Here is an 18,239-nt window from a genome sequence, read left to right on the forward strand (position 1 = left end):
ATATGAACTAACCAGTACCCCCAGAGCTCATGTCTCTAGCTGCATATGTAGCAGAAGATGGCCTAGTCAGCCATCATTGGGAAGAGAGGCCCCTTGGACTTGCAAACTTTATATGCCCCAGTATAGGGGAACGCCAGGGCCAAGAAGTGGAAGTGGATGGACAGGAGAGCGGGGGGGGGGGAGGTTATAGGGGACTTTTGGGATAGCATTTGAAATGTAAATGAAGTAAATAATAAAAAACTGGGAAAAAATCCTGCCATGGAGGCAATAACCTGTGAGCCCAGCACACCCTGGCAACAACAACAACAACAACAACACACCAAGGCTGTATCTAAAACAAAATAAAACCCGACCAAACAAAACCAAACCAAAATACAAAATATTAAAAATAAAAAAACAAATCGATGTTTAATCAAGGACACAAAGTTAAGAGCTTAACAGTCGACTTGATGACTGATAGGCCGTGGGTCTATACTAGGAATCTTTGGAGAACCAAAGTTCTCGCCAGACGGCTTGGGAAATATCCTGAAAGGAGGTGACATCTTCATACCCCTGCAGTAATGGGAGGACTTTGGTGAACTCTTAGTGACTGAGTATAGATGGGGACAAGAAACTGCCCAAGTTACTAGAGAATCCTGAAGTGCTCTGGGAATCTAGCTCTTGATTAGGTGCTAGGAAACACTGCTCATTCCAACCCAGGGGAGGGGAGCAAACTTGGAACCTTCATGTCATGAGGCCTAAAGTTGCCCAGGCTCAGTTCTGAGTGTTAAGGTGGGAGTTGAAGTGGACAACAGCTGGACTGTGAGCCCTGAGGTACAGAGGATGGTGGTCCCTGGATTTGTAATGTAGCTGGAGGTGCTGCTGTAAGAGTCACCTTTTCTGCCTGTCTGGTGAAACTGAGAGATAGTGGACTTATCCAGTGAGAAGTCATAGAAGGAGGGGGAAGAACTAGGCCCTGACAGAGCAGGACACAATGAGAAAGGGCCCAGGGAACAATCAAGGGAAGCAGAGAGGTAGGCAGAACTGGGTTTACGTCTGGGAGACCTGTGCTTCTTCTCCATCTCCACTCCTAGGCCCACAGTGTCCACTGCCATTCTCTGGGTCAGATGTGGCTGATGGAGTGATCGTCTGTGAGACAGCCTCTAGCTCAGGAGTGACTACTGTTCAGCAGTGCCAGCTGCTCTGCCGCCAGGGCCTCCGGAGTGCATTTTCACCAGGGTCACTGATTTGTAGCCTGGAGAGTCAGCACTGGGTGACACTGCCACCACCCCGAGCCTGTCAAAGTGAGTAGCAGTGGGGAGACTTGTCCTTCACTCTCAGGGCTATTGCTAAAGAGACCTTCAGCCACTCAAGTACAGCCTTTTCACATCAGGTGATCAGGGTTGGAGAGTTGGCCACATGGAGCACTGCTTCTAGACAGAGCAGACTAGATTTTATTGGTGGCTCCTTGGAGCCAAATGACATGTGGGAAAGTTGACATTATTCTAGGTTCCTTGTGGTTACTTGGATTGGTAACATATTCAGCTGGTGGCTGCTCCTGCTGCTGAGTTAGGGACCATATATAATGTGCTCTGAGCTTCCTGTGTAACTTACAGTGAGCCCTAACCTTGCTCTCTGTGGAGAATGCCTGGCAGGGTAGAGGTCTAAGACCTCTGCCAGGTGAGCATCAGTATCTTGAGTGAGTGCAGGACTCTTCCTATGTGCAGTTTCTTCTGCTGCCCCAGAGAACCCAGTCAACTCAAGTAAAGACAAACCCACCTATATATGCAGTAGTGTTACAGTAGCATGGATTTTTGCCAAGTCAGACTGTGGGTAGCCCCAGAACTAGACATCTGGAGCCTTATACTCGACCTTCCAGGGGGCAGTGGAAGGAAAGGTATCTGACTGGAGACCCACGTTCTGAGACTGACCTACATCACAAGATTGTACCTGACTGCCAGGGTGTCCAGGATAGAATTAGGGTTATAGAGGGTTCTCATACAGAAAACGTTTAAGGAGTGGTTTGGACAAATAAGTGGCCTGCCCCTTGATTATGACAGAGTGGTCCCAGCTGAAATTAAGACCAAGTCAACCTTCATTCAACACTTAGCAGCATTAGAGAACATCTACTCCTATCCTGCTCAATTATATGAGATGGTGGTATTTATATGCAAAGCAGTATGGGAGATTTTCCAGGGAGAACGTCAGCATCCCTATGAAGAGAGAACCTGATTCAGAGAGAGGAGCAGCTCTCAGCTTGCTGTGAGGAGGCTAAGTGATTCAGAGTTAAAGCAGTGAACCAGAAAGCCAAGGTTTGTGTGCTCACGCTAAATTAGGAGGGACTACGTATAAGGGAAAATAAATCCACAGGAAGAAATCCTACAGACCTATTGCCCCAGCCCACTGACCTCTTGTGCTTGGCTGCAGGGCCTCAGCTGTGGCAGACCATGCAAACTCAAGCACACTTCCAGCTCCTGCTCCCACCAGGAAAGATGTGCAGTGTTGACTACTCTGGCTTGCTGCAGGCCTTCCAGGTCTTCATACTGGATGAGCTGATAGCCCGTGGCTTCTGCCAGATCCAGGTATGTGCCAGCCTTTCCATCATTTAGGGCTTGGTCTAAACTCAGCGTCATTGTCAGGGAGCCTCAGATTGGGTAGAGTCTTCAGGAGCAGGATGGTGGAAGATTACAGGAAGTAACATAAGCCCGACACTCCCGACACATGCTTGATATCAGCAGCTTCTTGTTCTATGTTCCTAAACCAAGATGTCTCTCTCCATGCAGGTAAAGACATTTGGGACCCTGGTTTCCAGCACGGTCTGTGACAACTCCTCGATACAGGTGGGGTGTCTGACTGCAGAGCGTTTAGGAGTAAATGTCACGTGGAAGTTACAGCTTGAGGACATCTCAGTTGGCTTGCTTCCAGATTTGCACAGCATTGGTAAGTTTACCTGAACTGCTACCTTGAAGAAGCTGGGCATCCTCATGGAGCCTCAGGCTCCCCCTGCAATGAAACCGAGGAAGGCCTAGTCTATTCTCATAATAACACAAGGAGAATTCTGTCTAGTCCTTGAAAAGAACTAGTTGCATATTAAAAAGTATGTAAAAGTTAGATTGCCTGATACTGGAATCACAGGTGGTTGTGAGCCACTCATTATGGGTGCTGGGATTTGAACTCTGGTCCTCTGCAAGAGCAATCTGTACCCTGAAGCCACTGATCCATCTCACATGGGCAGCACAAACTAGTTTAATAGATAATTACTAGATAATCAATAGGTTACTAGAAAAAACAGAAGACATGAAACTGGGGAAGTGGGCCGGTGGTGTGGGTGTGGGGTTAATCTGTGAAGAGTTAGGAGGAAGAGTTGAGGATGATATGATCAAATTATATTGTATGAATATTTTATAGAGTTAATAACCATATATGTATATGTATATGTATATGTATATATGTATATGTATGTATATATATATATATATATATATATATATATATATATATATATACCTGTAGAGTTCTGGTCAATAGGGATAGATAGCACCATAAACAACAGAAAGCCTAAAGACTTTTATGTAGAGGTGAGGTGGATAGATACAGTATGAAGGGAGATTAGTAGAGAGAGGAGTCTTTCCTGGCTTACAATTTATATACCACCCACTTACACTGAGAAAATGCCTCAGCATATTGCCCCTTTAATCTTGACAGTTGTAATAGAGATGAATTGAGTGACCACAAGTGCCTAAGAAGAAATGGCAAAGTGAACTGTGTGAGAGCTACCATGAGTATGTGCCTGTTTTCTCTGAGCTTTCTGGTAGGGTGGGGAGTAATCCACACACCTCTAAGTAAGGTCTGGAAGTTAGCTCCTGCCTCTCCTCTGTCATTCAGTGGCCAGACACCCAGATTACCTGGAACGTAACCTCTGTTCTATGAGCTCTTAAAAAATAATAATAATAAAAAAAAACAGAAAAACATGTCTGAAGAAGAACCTGGGAGGCAGGCTACAAGTCTGTCATTCTATTGACTTTCTGATGTCACCTTGACAATAATACTCCTAGCATTTTGGATCAGCAGTTTTCATTTGGATCAGCCTTCCTCTGAAAAAGCCTGGATAATTTGGGAGTGTTTGCCGTTTTAAAGGCCTGAGATGTTTGTCCCAGCTTCAATGTGTGAGCAATGATGTCTGTGGCATCAGGCTAAGCCCAGTTTGCCAGTGGGAGGTTGCAGCATGGATGATTTCTGCACACAGAGGTCTACCCCAGCTCCTTACAAGGCGATCTTTTGCTTTCCCCTTGGAAATCCATAGCCTTCCACATTTTTAGCAGAATAGTAAAAGCCGCATTCCCAACAGAAGGGCATGCCTTTTTTGTGCCTGGTCCTTCCACATACACTATCCTTTGGGATCCTTCCCATCTGCACACAAAGCATTCCTAGGCCTTTCGAGCAAATATGCACACTGAGACTCAGAGATGGGGTGTGGATTACCTGAATAGTGTACCCCAGATCATGGTAATGCATATTCTGTACCAAGAGGGGTCACTTTGGTGCCACAAAACCTGAGACTTAGGTTGGAGTTTTACTTGTGTGTGTGGCTTTGAGCCAGCCATTCACCTTTTCTAAGCCCAGTCTGTCCTAATGAAAGAATTTGTGATGTCCATGTGTCCGTTCTGTCAGGCCATTCTAGGCAGCCACATACCAGCTATCCCCTGTTCCCCTCAGGAAACAATGAGATGATGATCTCTGGCTGGTCTCTGTCTTACAGAAAGGGCGTTAATGGGCCAGGATCTCCTTGGGCGCTTTGCAGATCTGATCCAAAGTGGCAAGTTCCAGCTTCATCTGGACTCCAAGACATTCTCAGCAGACACCACCTTGTATTTTCTCAGTGGTGACAGCTTTGTCACCTCTCCCAGGACTCAACTTGGATGTTTGGAAGGATTCTACAGAGTCTCAACCACCAGACAGGACCCTCTGGGCTGTGGTAGGTACTAACATCCCTCTAGACTGAGATATGGAACCGCAGGAGGCTTCAGGAAAGACGACTGGACTCTGGGGGAATCATCAATGCATTGGTCAATAAGTATTTTCATGTCCAGTTTTCAAGGGAATCAACTCATTAGCCATCACTGTACCAAGGAAGGAAGGAAGAAGCCAGTGTGTGACATTGTCCTTTCTGTTAGTTCTTTCTCAGTTTGAACCTGGTGCTGGGATCCTTGTAAGAAGAAAGCCCATGTCTCCCCTATATCCTGGATTGACATTTCTTGGTTTTATTTTGGCAAGAAATCATGCCTCTCAACCTTTACATAGCCATTTGACATCTCACTCTACTCTCATGGAGATGAGACCTGCTACAGGTTGACTTGACAGGTCTTGTTCTTCTTGCCCATGAGCTTCTTTAAAGACCATTTTCATTGGACTGCAGCTGCAAAGAAAATGGAAGATGTGTCAGCTTCCTGTAACTCTCTTTATTATCACTCCTGACTTACTATTATTATTATTATTATTATTATTATTATTATTATTATTATTATTACTATTATTATTCAGTAAGTTGAATTGTAACATGGGTCTCCTTGGCTAAAATCAAGATATCTTCAGGATTTGTACTTCCTAAAGGCCCTGAAGGGATCTGAATACATCAATTTCTCAAAGTCAGCCACATTCTCTGGCCCTAGAATCCCTCGTTCATTGTCAAGGACAATGTGCCATTTAAGAGCAGTTTTAATGACCTACAGCTGGATACTCCAGGAAACTTACACAGCTGTGTGGTCCATCTATTTTTATTTAAATTCCACCTATAATTTTAATTACTGTTGGCCACACAACTAATATAACAGCTTCCAGTGATAGGGATGTGGTGGTGTGTGGGTAGGGTGGCAGGATCATTGTTCCATCATGAAAAGATTCAAAGGTTTTATGATGGGACGGAAGCCTTCCTCCTACATGGAGTGAATTGGAGAGTGTTTTTATTGAGCTGAGAAGAGATGCTTTCTGTTATTTCCCTCCTACTTATATTAGTTGCAAGACAAAGCTACATAGACTTTCTAAAATCCTTGCCAAGTGAATTTGAGCTAATCCCAGCACAGAGTACAGAAGCATTTCCACTCCCAATCGGTATTTACTGCAGATATTACACTCTGCATTGTGACTTGGTAAGTATCTATTTCACAGGAGGCCCGGATGGCCCGGCCTTTCCCCACTAGACAGTCAGAGATAGAGGATCTGTTAAACAGACTTGTACAGCTTGAGCAAGCTGCGTCCCAAAAGGGGCTTGAAGTCACCAAATCCAAGATCATTGGGTGAGGAATCATAGCTTGTCTTGGGACAGAACACATATTTTGTCTTTCCATCTACTTAGAGCTACCCAGACAGGAAGATGAGTAGTGAGAGAAAGAGCGGATGGTGGCATCTGCTAAGTGGGGTCCCAGAGAGGGCATCTCATACATGCCAGCCACTGGGTTTTCAGATTTGACTATGCAGTGTCCTTAGCTACCTGGATGAACACCATTGAGTTCGTGTGTGTGTGTGTGTGTGTGTGTGTGTGTGTGTGTGTGTGTGTATTTTTTTTCACTGTGTTCATTTTACAACACACAGGAGTAAGAGGGAAACTGAAAATCCAATTGCAAGTTTCTTCTGGAGTGCTTAGTCAATAGTGACTCTAAGCTCCTATCACCAGGAGATTGGGGATTAGATGAGATGACTTTGCCTAAAGGAGAAACCCTGTGTGGATCATGTGAGGACCTGATATCAGTAGGAAGGGCTTCAGCAAGCCCTCTTGAAAAATACAGAATGGTGCCTGGGAAAGAGGTCTAAGATCAGGCTTTGCCCTATGCTTTCTTACAGCCCTTTTCTGCAAAGGTCCAGAACTTGTGGCTTTCTGGGACATACAGCCAGGTCTCTTAGTCACTTTGAAGAGTACAATGTGATTCAATTCTAATAACCATGGATGTACTGAAGCAGAAGGCCAGCCTCATTTGCTCTACATGCTGCAGTTGAGCAGCTTCACTTCAGCTCTGTCTATATTCTGTCTCTCAATGGCTGTGTCTTCTTACCTTGTCACAAAGGATTTCCCATCCCACCATCTAACCTTCCACCTTTCTTCAGACTGAAAGGCCCAGAATGAATTTACAAAGGGTACACAAAAAGACTTGGGTTTTCTGCAGTATCTGTGAATCTGTAATTATGTCTGAGAACCCCCAGTGAATTTCTTGTATGTATGGGAACTTGCTGGCATTTCTGTAGAGCTGAGTGTTTCCCCCACCCTCTCCTGTGAGCGAGGTTTGGAAGCTGAGGCATACAGCTCTATATACACTTAGGACATGGTCTTTACAATCAGACATGCCTGGACTTGAGTCCTGGCACCAGCAGCTTCTCGTCCCTGGAACCATGGAGGTCATTTGTCCTCCTCTAAAAATCCTGAACTCCATGATGTAGAGTACACTGCTCTGCCTGTGACCAACCCTCAGTGAGTATCCCTGATTTTAGTTGGCAGTGCAGACATGTGATCTTGGCTCTATCTGCTTCCAGAGCTTTGGTCCCACCCTGTGCATCACACTTCTCCCTTCTCAAAAGGGGAGTGCTAGTGAAATCATACCGTCCAAGAATCAGGCTTCTCCTTCTTGGCTTTTCTCCTCCTAAAACACATCTGGAACACAGCTGTGAAGGTGTGGAGCTACAAGGCAGAACATTGGCCTGGGGAGATGAAGCAGGCTTTTCCTTGTCATCTCTGAGGTCTGATGTAAGTGGTTCTTGGTTGTGCGGTTGCTTGGGTGAGAGGAGCTTCCCTTGTAAATTGTATGGACATGGTCATTCTGGGAACTGGTGCTGTTAGGATAATAGGGAGAAGAAGCTTTGCTGGCGGTTTTCTCAGGACATGTCTGTTCACTCTCTTGTCTCTATATATTTTGTGGCTCCTGTGGAATTTCCTGCTGGAATCCTGCATTAGAGGGAATCACAGGAAGATTGTCAAGATTTTTTCATTTTTCCTTGGTCTGACATTAATTTCCCCTTACCTACAATAAGTTCGTTTTCTTCCCTCTCTACAAATTCTCATAATAGAACTAGTTCCCCTGTGGACATTTTTATCTGACAGATATGTTGTGTCTTTCCCTTCCTCCTTTCCTCCCTTACCCCCTTTCATCCGTCTGTCATCCACCCACCTAAGCTTTAAAAATCTAGTTATGTACAAAACCCATACCACAAGTGCAGAGCAGCAAAAATTTAAATGGTACCACACATGATTGGCCCATAAGACTGTGGTGTAAAGTGCCCTTTAAGTCAGGCAGAGAGGTACGTTAGTGCAGCAGGCACTATATGGGGTCTGAAAAAGTGAGCAGGAATTGGTGCTAAGATAGGCAGATGGGATCGAGCTCTCTGTCTGTCTCTCTGTCTCTCCATCTTTCCGTGTCTCTGTCTCTGTCTCTCTGTCTCTCTGTCTCTGTCTCTGTCTCTGTCTCTGTCTCTGTCTCTCTCTCTCTCTCTCTCTGTGTGTGTGTGTGTGTGTGTGTGTGTGTGTGTGTGTGTGGGGTGACAGGGTATTAAACCATGTACCTCGGTTTGGCCTAGTATTTATTGTTGACTTTGAACTCACAGCAATCCTTCTGCCTCAGCTTCCAAAGTGATTGGAATACTGGTATGNTGTGTGTGTGTGTGTGTGTGTGTGTGTGTGTGTGCACATTTATGTGTTAGGAGCACAAAAATGAAGACTATTGCAGAAACTGGATGGAATAGTAAAAAATCATTGAATATAAAAGCCCATTGGCTGTATGAGACAATGCCATGGTTTCTATAGCTGAATGGAGTCTGTAGGGGAACATGGCAGGAGGTGACCCATCAAGAAAGATAGGATTCTGAGAAGTATAGACACAAGACACAAATTTGAACCACCAACAGAGCACCACAGAAGAATTTTGAGCTGGAGAGTGACAGAACCAGAAAGACTTGACAGGACTTACATGAACTTCTTAAAAGGTGAAGTATTTTGTTGTCTCCTAAAGATATGTTTCATCTTTGCAAAAGTATGACCTGTCACTGCTGGGGTTGAAAGAAAGATTGGCAGGAAGAACAACATAACTCAAAGCCTTGAAAGCTCTAAACTCAAATGATCAACTCTTGTATCAAATAGAAGAGGCACTTGCCACAGCTATTAGTAACTCTGGCTGGTGGATTTGAAGGTAAAAGTGAGCATGCAGGGGCCAGGGTACACTTCCTGGTCTTGAGAGGAGCCACGTGCTTAGGAAAGGATGATGGTCCTCAAGGCGCTGCCTCATTATAATCTACAAAAGTGCCCTTTAAATGGAAAAACTCTGTATCAGGGGCAGTCACAGTGGTGAAAGAGCATGCGCACTTCTCAAACCTACAGGAGCCTGTGGCTTGATAGCATCTCTCCAGGTCTCACTTTCCTGTCTTCATCAGGACTCTGAATAAAGATAGCAGAGCTGATTGCATTGGCCAGGAAGCATTAGTTTCCTTTGGCCCCAAATTTACAGGTACTTACTTGAAAAAAAAAATGTCCCAACCAATCATTATCAATCTGACTCAAAGAAGTCGTGGAACTTGGTGCTCAGAGAAGACTACTCACTGTTAGTGAAGACTGGAAAGTACTACACAGTTTCCAAGATGTGGCTGAGTTTCTGATTTACTCTGAGATAGCAAGAATGCATGCAGACCAAGGATAGTAACTCCCAGAGCATTGGCTCCATCTCACCATGCTCCACCTTGTTGTGCTTACTTTTTGTCATTTAATTATCTCACTGCCAAGTCAGAAAAGATGCCCTTCTCATAGGGTTGTGAGACAAAACATGAAAACAGCTGGCGCTTCGGAAATTTCACCCTCTCCCCTTCCAGGAGAGTGCTGTAGCAAGTGATGGCTGAGCACTCCAGGCCCAACCTTCTCACCTGTGAGATGGGAATAGATACTCATTCTTAGTGGTAATCACAAAGGAATTTAAATCCACCAATGTGGCTACTCTGGCAGGGGACCACATCCAAAGATCTAGGTTGTGTGATCTGTCTTGAATGCAGACATGTCTTTACTGCACACCTTTAATCCCAAACAATGAAGGTAAAGTTAGTTTGTATAAGGATGCAGCTATGCTTTAAAAAGTGACATCTAATTGAGTGACAGACAAAGTGACAAATCAGAGAGAGATTCGACAGAATGAGTCAGAGATAGGATACATCCAACTTTCACAAGAATCAACAAAAAATAGAGGCAACTTAAGAGAGCAGTGCAGAGAGAGGGGAGAGAGAGAGAGAGAGAGAGAGAGAGAGAGAGAGAGAGAGAGAGAGAGAGAGAAAACATATTTCAAGTGAAAGCAGGATAAGCCAGAGAATGAGAAGGAGCCAAGGAGCCAGAAGATTAGAACAGACTGCCAGATTTAGCCTGAGACCAAGCAGGGCAATTCCATTAGAAGCTAAGAGAAGCCAACATGAATCAGTCACGTTGGAGAGGAGTTTGGCCCAGAACAGCTAAATTGAACCAGCCAGGCAGAGTTCAGAAAGAACTAGAAAAGGATGCTTATTTGGCAGTAAATCTCTGAGATGATAGTTACATGTGGCTAATTAAACATTGGGCTTACAGGCAATACATTAATTCATAGAACACAGTAGATTGCCACTTGCATACTGGGGGCTCCAAAGGAGGGAGCTCACATTTTACAGGGTAAAACTCAGTTGTTGAAGTTATTTGACAAATTACTGTGAGTACAACCCTGAACAAGGAGGGGACAAGGGGTTTTTCTGAGCCAACAGAGTCAGGGTGGCCAATTCATGCATTGCTCTACAATGGGTCTCCTGAGGGCTCTCCTTTTAATACCTTGTAAGAGATATATCTTTGTAGTTGGAATTCTGGTTTCCTAGAATCCCGCTCTCCAATTAACGTGTACACCTGGTAAATAACTACTACTTTTACTTTTAGTGAAGTCCTTCCTCGTAGCCACAATCAACAAGAGAAATTAGAAGGGACTGAAGATGTTAGAGCAAAAGAAATCACTTGGTACCAGCAGATCAGAAGTGTTAACAGTAAGATGCTGACATCCAGCATGACAAATGGATGAGATATCTTATCCATAGAATTTGGGCTTTCTGAGTCAATCAGAAACCAAAAGGCCTGATAGCAAGAACATTTTTAATGTAGTTTGCTGAGTGCCTAATTTGTCCATCCTTGTCTAGTAAAAGCAGCATTGTTAGTGACAGGGACATTGGCCATAGCAGTCAAATGAGATGGTACTAAGTTTCTAGAATTGCTGGGATTGACTCATTGAGAAAGTAGCATTTGCACAGAGTTGGCTACAAAGAAGGGTGACCTTAAAAGTAAAAGTAATTGTTATTTGCTGAGTGCACACGGGAGCCTGGCAGTAGGTTAGACAGTATGTGTATGACAACTATACCCCAGTAGGTACTGTGGACTCCATTTCACACAGGATAAAAATAAAAATGACTTTAGAGGACCCTAAGAACTATACAGAAAGTGGGACTTCACCCAATCTACCTATACTTTCCATTCTCCATCACATCCTTAGATTTGGGAAGCTGTGTTTGGGCCTTATCTGTCCCATTGTCTCCAGATTCATCTTCTGCCATGCCCATCTCCTTTGCAATCCCAGCTTTGGCTTGATTTGGCCTCTCTCTTGCCATTACACCTTTGTACTTGCTGTCTACACTGTTTGGTGCTTGGCCCCCTCTGTCCCTGGAGTCTCTAGTGTTAACTTCTCAGAGGCTGTTTCTTTTTAGTATGCTCCTAGCTTGTCTCCTACCCTATTGGATCCACATCTGAAGTTTTGTGTAGATTCCTATACCACTTGCAAGTCCTAGCTTCTGAAGAGAAGGCCCTACCTGCTTTCTTCTTAGTTGACTCCTTAACTTTTGAGCCCAAGGCCACCCGCTTTTCATTAATTGCTAGGCTGATTTTTCTCACATAAAATCCTAGGCTGATTTTGAGGTTCTACACATACTCTAAGCACTGTCTGTGGCCATAACACAAGTGCTCACTCTGATGTCATCTTTGTTTGTGCCCCTAGTGAAATGCCCTGAAGGAAGCTTCTCTCAGGATGGGCGATGCACTCCCTGTCCTGCTGGCACCTACCAAGAACAGGCAGGCAGCGTAGCCTGCATCCCATGCCCAAGGGGCAGAACAACCACCACGACTGGAGCTTTCAGCAAGACACATTGTAAGTTCTTCCTGGACCACTCCGAAGGAGAAGCCTTCCCTACACAGAGGGCTGTAGCACAGCTGCTCAGCATCAGCACCAGAGATGTTGGAAGGCATATCTCTCTTCACTCTAGAAACTATCTCACAGCAGCTAGATGCTGAATAGCATCTATACATCTGCCAGAAAACAACAGCCTATCCTCCAAGTTGTGACAACCAAACAGTTGTGACAACCAAACTTCACTTCAAGAATTACTGTTTCTTGGGTGGTGGTGTGGGGGGGGGGGGAGAGCAAGACTTTCCACTGTTGGGAACCACTGGGTGATCAAAGGCCATTTTCTGTGAAGTTCAAGCTCCTGCCAGGCTCCAGGCCAAGCATGTTACCTGCAAAATCTCATTCACTCATCTCAACTCCTCTCTCAGGTAGATAGCAAGACCCACTTTTTCACAGATAAGATGAAGGCTCAGATAAGTGAGATTACTTAGCTGGAGTTTTGCAGCTAACTCAGCTGACCCCTGAGCTTAGTTTTGCCTGATTTTGAAACTTCTGACTTTTGTAAATTAACCTTATCAGAACCAGAAGTGGAAGGCGTTCCCCAACCATACTCATAGCCACTGGGTAACTCATGTTCAGTCTTTTCTGATCTGGTGCTGGCCAGGACCCCACGGACTTGGTCTTTCCATGTGTCCTGAGATTTCATTTGACTGGACTACTGAATAGCCACCTAAGTATTCTTGGGTTTGCCCTAGAAAGGATCCATGCTTTGTGATAAATCTTTTTATATGAGTCTGTAATTGTGTCAACACAAAGAAAATTTTTATTCTTTATAAAGTGAATAGTTCCAAAATTTGTAAAGAAGTGATCAAAGGAAAGGAAGTCACGTTCTTTGATAAGGGAGATTTACTGAGAAAGGAGGGTCATGCCAATAGGATGGTAATTATTCCATATTCAAAATCAGAGGGCTTTCCTATGTAGGAGTTTATGATTCCCTAAAACAGAAACTTTGGCATGCAATGTCCTTAACACCAGAGTACTATCTCTCCTTAAGCACTCCACCCTTGGTGGAGGTGACCTAGCATGCTGTCCCTATGACAAAGCAGCACTTCCTTAAAAGGACATTTGTGTCATGACCTGCCTCTTATTGTGGAGGGGCCAAGATAGAAATGGAGGGAGCAACAGACCATGGTTGAAGCTTGTAGCAACTAGAGCCAACTTGTTTCTTCTCTCCCCTTGCTAGCATGGTGGCTGAAATCAAGCAGCTTTTCTTCTGTGAATATCAGTCTGTCCTCTATGAAACCAGTTAATGGTGCCACATACCATCGGATGCAGGATAGACAGAGTGACAAGCATTGATTTCTCCTGGTTCTCATGATTCAAAATCACTGTGTCAACATGGCAGAGGTGTGGATATGGGGTAGGAGGAATAGAGCTATCAAGGTCAGCTCTCTCTAGCTGCTTGTTTCCTAGGCCTTTGAGTACTGCACACGCAGAGACCGAGACCTCCAGGCCCCCTTTTTGCTTAAAGACATAAATTCATTCCATCATGTTCCACACTCCTGACCTCATATTTCCATAACTGCATCCAAAGGTCCTACCCTCGAATTCTATCACATGAAAGACTGGGGCTTCAGCATATGACTCAGAACAGACACAATGTCAAGTCCATAGCAAGCATAGGAGAAATATTTAAAGTGTAATAACACCTTCCTACACACACACACACACACACACACACACACACACACACACCCCTTGAGGTACTGTGATGATATTTCTTTGTAGCTGTAGAGGATGGTACACCATCATCAGCATTCTTCATGATTCCTCCTGAATCAAAAGCAGTATTGGTGAACTGATCTGTAGACTATGGACCAGGTGAAGAAAGGACTTCCAGGGTGAGGCAGTAACTTGAACACAGGGATAGAGAAGTGTTCATCTCTAGATCCCCCTCATACTCACATTCCTGGATGTTGAGAGGGGGTGTACATTTAGACACTGGGCAGTTCAGTGAGATGCAGATCCTGCCTTCATAGAGCTTCCATCAAATAGGATGCACTAAGCACCTAGTCACAGGGAAAGAGAAACACTGGCCAAGCTTACCCTTGTGAAGGAGAGTTCCAATTCCAGGAAAAACTGTAGCATTGGACAAGACCAAGTTGGGGGTCTAGCGATGTTGTAGTCTGTTCAGGCAGCTATTTCAAACTATCATAAGCTGGGTGGATTTTACAGACGACAGAACTCTGTTTCTCACTCTTCTGGAGTCTGGAAGCTCAAGATCAAATTACCATCAGGTACAGCATCTACTGAAAATACCACAGATGGTGACTTTTAAGTGTCCTTATATGGTAGAAGGCCTCACCTCCTACAATGATCACTGATGACTCCAAAATATGGGCTTCAGAGTCATTATGAAAGGCACTCTATGGGCGACATGGGGTCTCAGTGGTGTTCTTTGCTGAGGGTGGGCACACTACCAGTTTCAGCCAGAATGCATGGGTTACCCATGTAACTTAGTCATCACCATAGGGATCCTGGGAGTTGGAAGAGAAGGAGGCAATCACAGAGTCCTGTAACTCATTGCTGTGCCCATCTGTTGTTCTAGGTGTCACTGACTGTCAGAAGAATGAGGCTGGCCTACAGTGTGACCAGAGTGGTCAGTACCAAGCCAGCCAGAAGGACAGAGACAGTGGGGAAGTTTTCTGCGTGGACAGCGAGGGGCAGAGACTACAGTGGTTACAGGCAGAGGCTGGACTCTCAGAATCTCAGTGTCTGAGTATGTACTGTTTATTACATCCACTGTGATTGCTGGGATCAGGGTCTTTGGGACCTACAGAAAGGGATTACACACAGATGCCATTACTTTCCTCCTTTATTCCAAAAGTTTCTTTACCTATGTTCTCCCATTACTTGAGGCCCTGCTCCTTGCTTTCCTTTCCCAGTAGACCAGCTGGGGTTAGGGGTGAGTCCTGCTGGCCAGACTTACTAACTGTGCAAGAAGAGGGTTGACATAAGTGAGCTCACTATGTGCCAGGATTTTACATATTCACCACATTGTACTACCGGTATACTAAGGGTATATTTAGCTGAAGACATAGAAACATGAAATGTTAAAGTGCTTCTCTTTAACTTAAAGCTGAGATACAACCTAACTAGATTAATCTCAGATGTGCCTCACTCCCTAAACCCTGTGCTCCTGGTTGTTCTGATCTGTGCTTCTATTCAGATTCATGTATTTCCTCAGTACACAGGTGTGCATGCAGGTGTGTGGGCGAAAGTGCATATACATATTCTCACTTATTTACACACACACACACACACACACACACACACACACACACACACACACACAACTTTTCTGACCTCTGGTGAAGACAGATCAGCTAATGATAAAAGCACAGACAATCTGAGTGAGAAGTGGTTGTTTCCTAAGGCTCTTCTCCAGCAAAATAATAACAAATTTCAAACATTTGGGGGGAAGAATGTGTACACCCTTTAAAATCCAACAGAACTCTTATTTATTTAATATTTTTTATTTAATGTGTGTGCATGCATACATACTACTGCATCTGTGTGTAGGTCAGAGATTCAAATCAGTTTTCATCCTTCCATCAAGTAGGCTCAGGAATTGAATGAGATAATTGGGTAACACAGATGAGCCATCTCACCAGTCCAGAAACATTTTTTCTTCTCAGCTCCTCTTCTTGTGGGCAGGGCTAACACTACAGGAGTTAAATGGAAGTTGCAGATTCCTTAAGAGACCTGGAGGTGGCTTCTTCCCAGGACCCTGCAGAGTATCCACAGAGGTGGTGCCACATGCACTGCAGCCCTGCTGCTCATTGGCTACTCAGGGATTATTGCCTAGCTGCTCTGAGCCCTCTTTGTCCCTGCCATAGTTCAATGTGAAGATAACCACACAATTTGTGAGGCATTTGCAGCTTGTTCTACCCAGGGATCAGAAGGGAAATGATGCTTTCATCAGCAGTATAAGTGTTCAGGAGTCACAGCTCAGCTGACAGCTGGAGAGGACATACCCAAGGCACGGTACAGTTTTCAGGGCATCTTCAGCTTCTTTGGCAAAGCTGTGAGATTATTTTCTGGAGGTGCAAGGTATTTCTGTGTTAATAAACAGCTCTCCTTGGGCAGTGTGTCCCTTCTTAGCTCAGAGAGGATTTTCCTTCTGGGTGGGAAAGTGCAGTCTCCCATTGTATTTTTTTTCTATCAGAAAACATGCAGGCTTTAGAGTCCATCCTTCTCATTTTCTCAGTGTCTCCTTGGGTGCTTTTATTCTCTATTCACCTCGCTTCCTCTGCTCAGGTCTGCGTGTTACCTTCACACATGCTAGGTCAGACATGCCTTTCTCTCTCATCCTCCTGTTCAGGCCAGTGATTTCTCTATGATGCTTCTACCATGGTAATTTTAAGAATCAATTCTCCTCACATTATGTCTCATAAGTCTTTGTGGCTATACATCCCTCAGGGAAAAGGCAGGGTACAAAATGGCACCAAAACTCTATGTTCCAGCCTCATTAATGTACGTGTCCTTTTGGGGCTACAGCTCACTCTGACTTGATGTATTCCAGAGCAATGTGCATGTGATGATAAAACAGATGAGTTATTCCTCTTAGCTGGACTTCTACAAAACTCTGTCCTACAGGTCTGCCAGGAAGGAGAGTCCCTATGGCTTGAGTTTCTGTGGCCAATTTCATAGCCCTGTTACTTACGAGTCCTCATAGAGGACAAACTTTGTCACCCATAGGTTAGTACTTCCATGATATTTATTGAATTCTTATAACCAAGACACTGGGGTTCTAAGAGTCTGTAAGTGTGCCTGAGGTCACAGAGCTAGTGAGAAAATGTGATATCAGGATGTGAGCTGAGGTCTGGCTCCAGGGCTAGTATGCTTTGTCCCGTGGCCTGTGTATATCTTCAGTGCCTACAGATGCCAAACCTGAGGATTTGATTTCTCCGTGAAGAGTTGGCAAGTCTTCTGCCTACGTTGCCTTGGTTTATTCAGAGAACTCACCTGACCTTGACTAGGGGCCAGTTGGTCAAGTTTACCATCTCTGAGCTTTAGATCCAATCCTAATTTTGTCCTTGCTGACCCATGCTGTGCTCCTGTGAACCATACCTTATATCTAAATAGATTTTACAATCTTGACACACTGTCCTAATTCCCCAGGGCTGGAGTTACATTGCTATTCCTGAATGTGCCCATGTGTCTATCTAGACATTCAGCTATTCATCTACCCACCTGTGAATCTCTGTCACTGTGCCAGATTTCAAGGGCTTAGATGTGGCTGGTGCATTCCCCTTACCCTGGAGGGCAACTGGCACATCCATAGCCATGATTTGCTGTGCAGGAGCCATCGTCAGATACATGCTGTTGTAAAGTTCTAAAACTCTGCATTGATACATAGAAAGTATACCAGCAGAACATCTGAATCCCCAAATTAATTTTTACTTGCCCCTCTTCTCTGCTGGCAGTGAACTTCTTCATAGCGACCCCAGCACTGTGAAGATCCCTATCATCAGGAATCCTTCGAATAGAGTCTCTAAACAAAAATAAATGTACTGCACTTTTAGTAGACTTTGCTAGAAATGGAAGGACGTGTAAAGTTTAGTTTAATCTAGAACATGACCATGTAGTCCATATCAGCCCAACCTCAGTCACACTGGAAGGACTCTGCTGTGGCATTTGCTAGTCTGGCAATTTGGGAGTATAAACTAAGTAAGAAGGAGTAGAAACTGGAAAGAGAGGTAGGGTTATGAGGAACAAGGCTGAGTATGGGCTGAGCCCATGGACCTGGCAACTTCTGCAATCAGAAGGGTCACTTTATAAACTCAGAAGGTGTTTTATTTCTTCAGTTTTAAGAGTTTTCATAAACTATATATTACTCACAAGCAAACACTCATTGTCTCCTGCTTTCCCTTTTCTCCTCCTTGACTCTTCCAGTTAATTCCTTTTGTTTGCCTTGATGACAGTTCCGCAGACTGCTTTCCACAGCAAAGCCTGAGAACATCTAAGGCGTGTTGTTTCTATCGTATCACTTCAGCATTTTTATGGTTTACACATGAAAGCTGAGAGAAGACTACTCAGTGCATCCTGTATTTTTTC

The 18,239-nt window shown here is 44.4% G+C and overlaps 1 protein-coding gene across 2 annotated transcripts in view; it reads left to right on the forward strand.

Moving 5' to 3' along the window:
• Tg (thyroglobulin) overlaps positions 1-18,239 on the forward strand; it is a 180,530-nt gene that overhangs the window by 24,416 nt on the left and 137,875 nt on the right. For both annotated transcript variants that reach the window (XM_021216474.1, XM_021216475.2), the window contains exons 17-22: positions 1,074-1,283; positions 2,407-2,561; positions 2,763-2,919; positions 4,739-4,954; positions 11,994-12,143; positions 14,728-14,898. In XM_021216474.1, coding sequence (XP_021072133.1) covers positions 1,074-1,283; positions 2,407-2,561; positions 2,763-2,919; positions 4,739-4,954; positions 11,994-12,143; positions 14,728-14,898 — 1,059 coding nt within the window. The remainder of the gene's footprint in view (positions 1-1,073; positions 1,284-2,406; positions 2,562-2,762; positions 2,920-4,738; positions 4,955-11,993; positions 12,144-14,727; positions 14,899-18,239) is intronic.

The sequence above is a fragment of the Mus pahari genome, chromosome 17, assembly GCF_900095145.1.
Source record: "Mus pahari chromosome 17, PAHARI_EIJ_v1.1, whole genome shotgun sequence".
Lineage (NCBI taxonomy): Eukaryota > Metazoa > Chordata > Mammalia > Rodentia > Muridae > Mus > Mus pahari.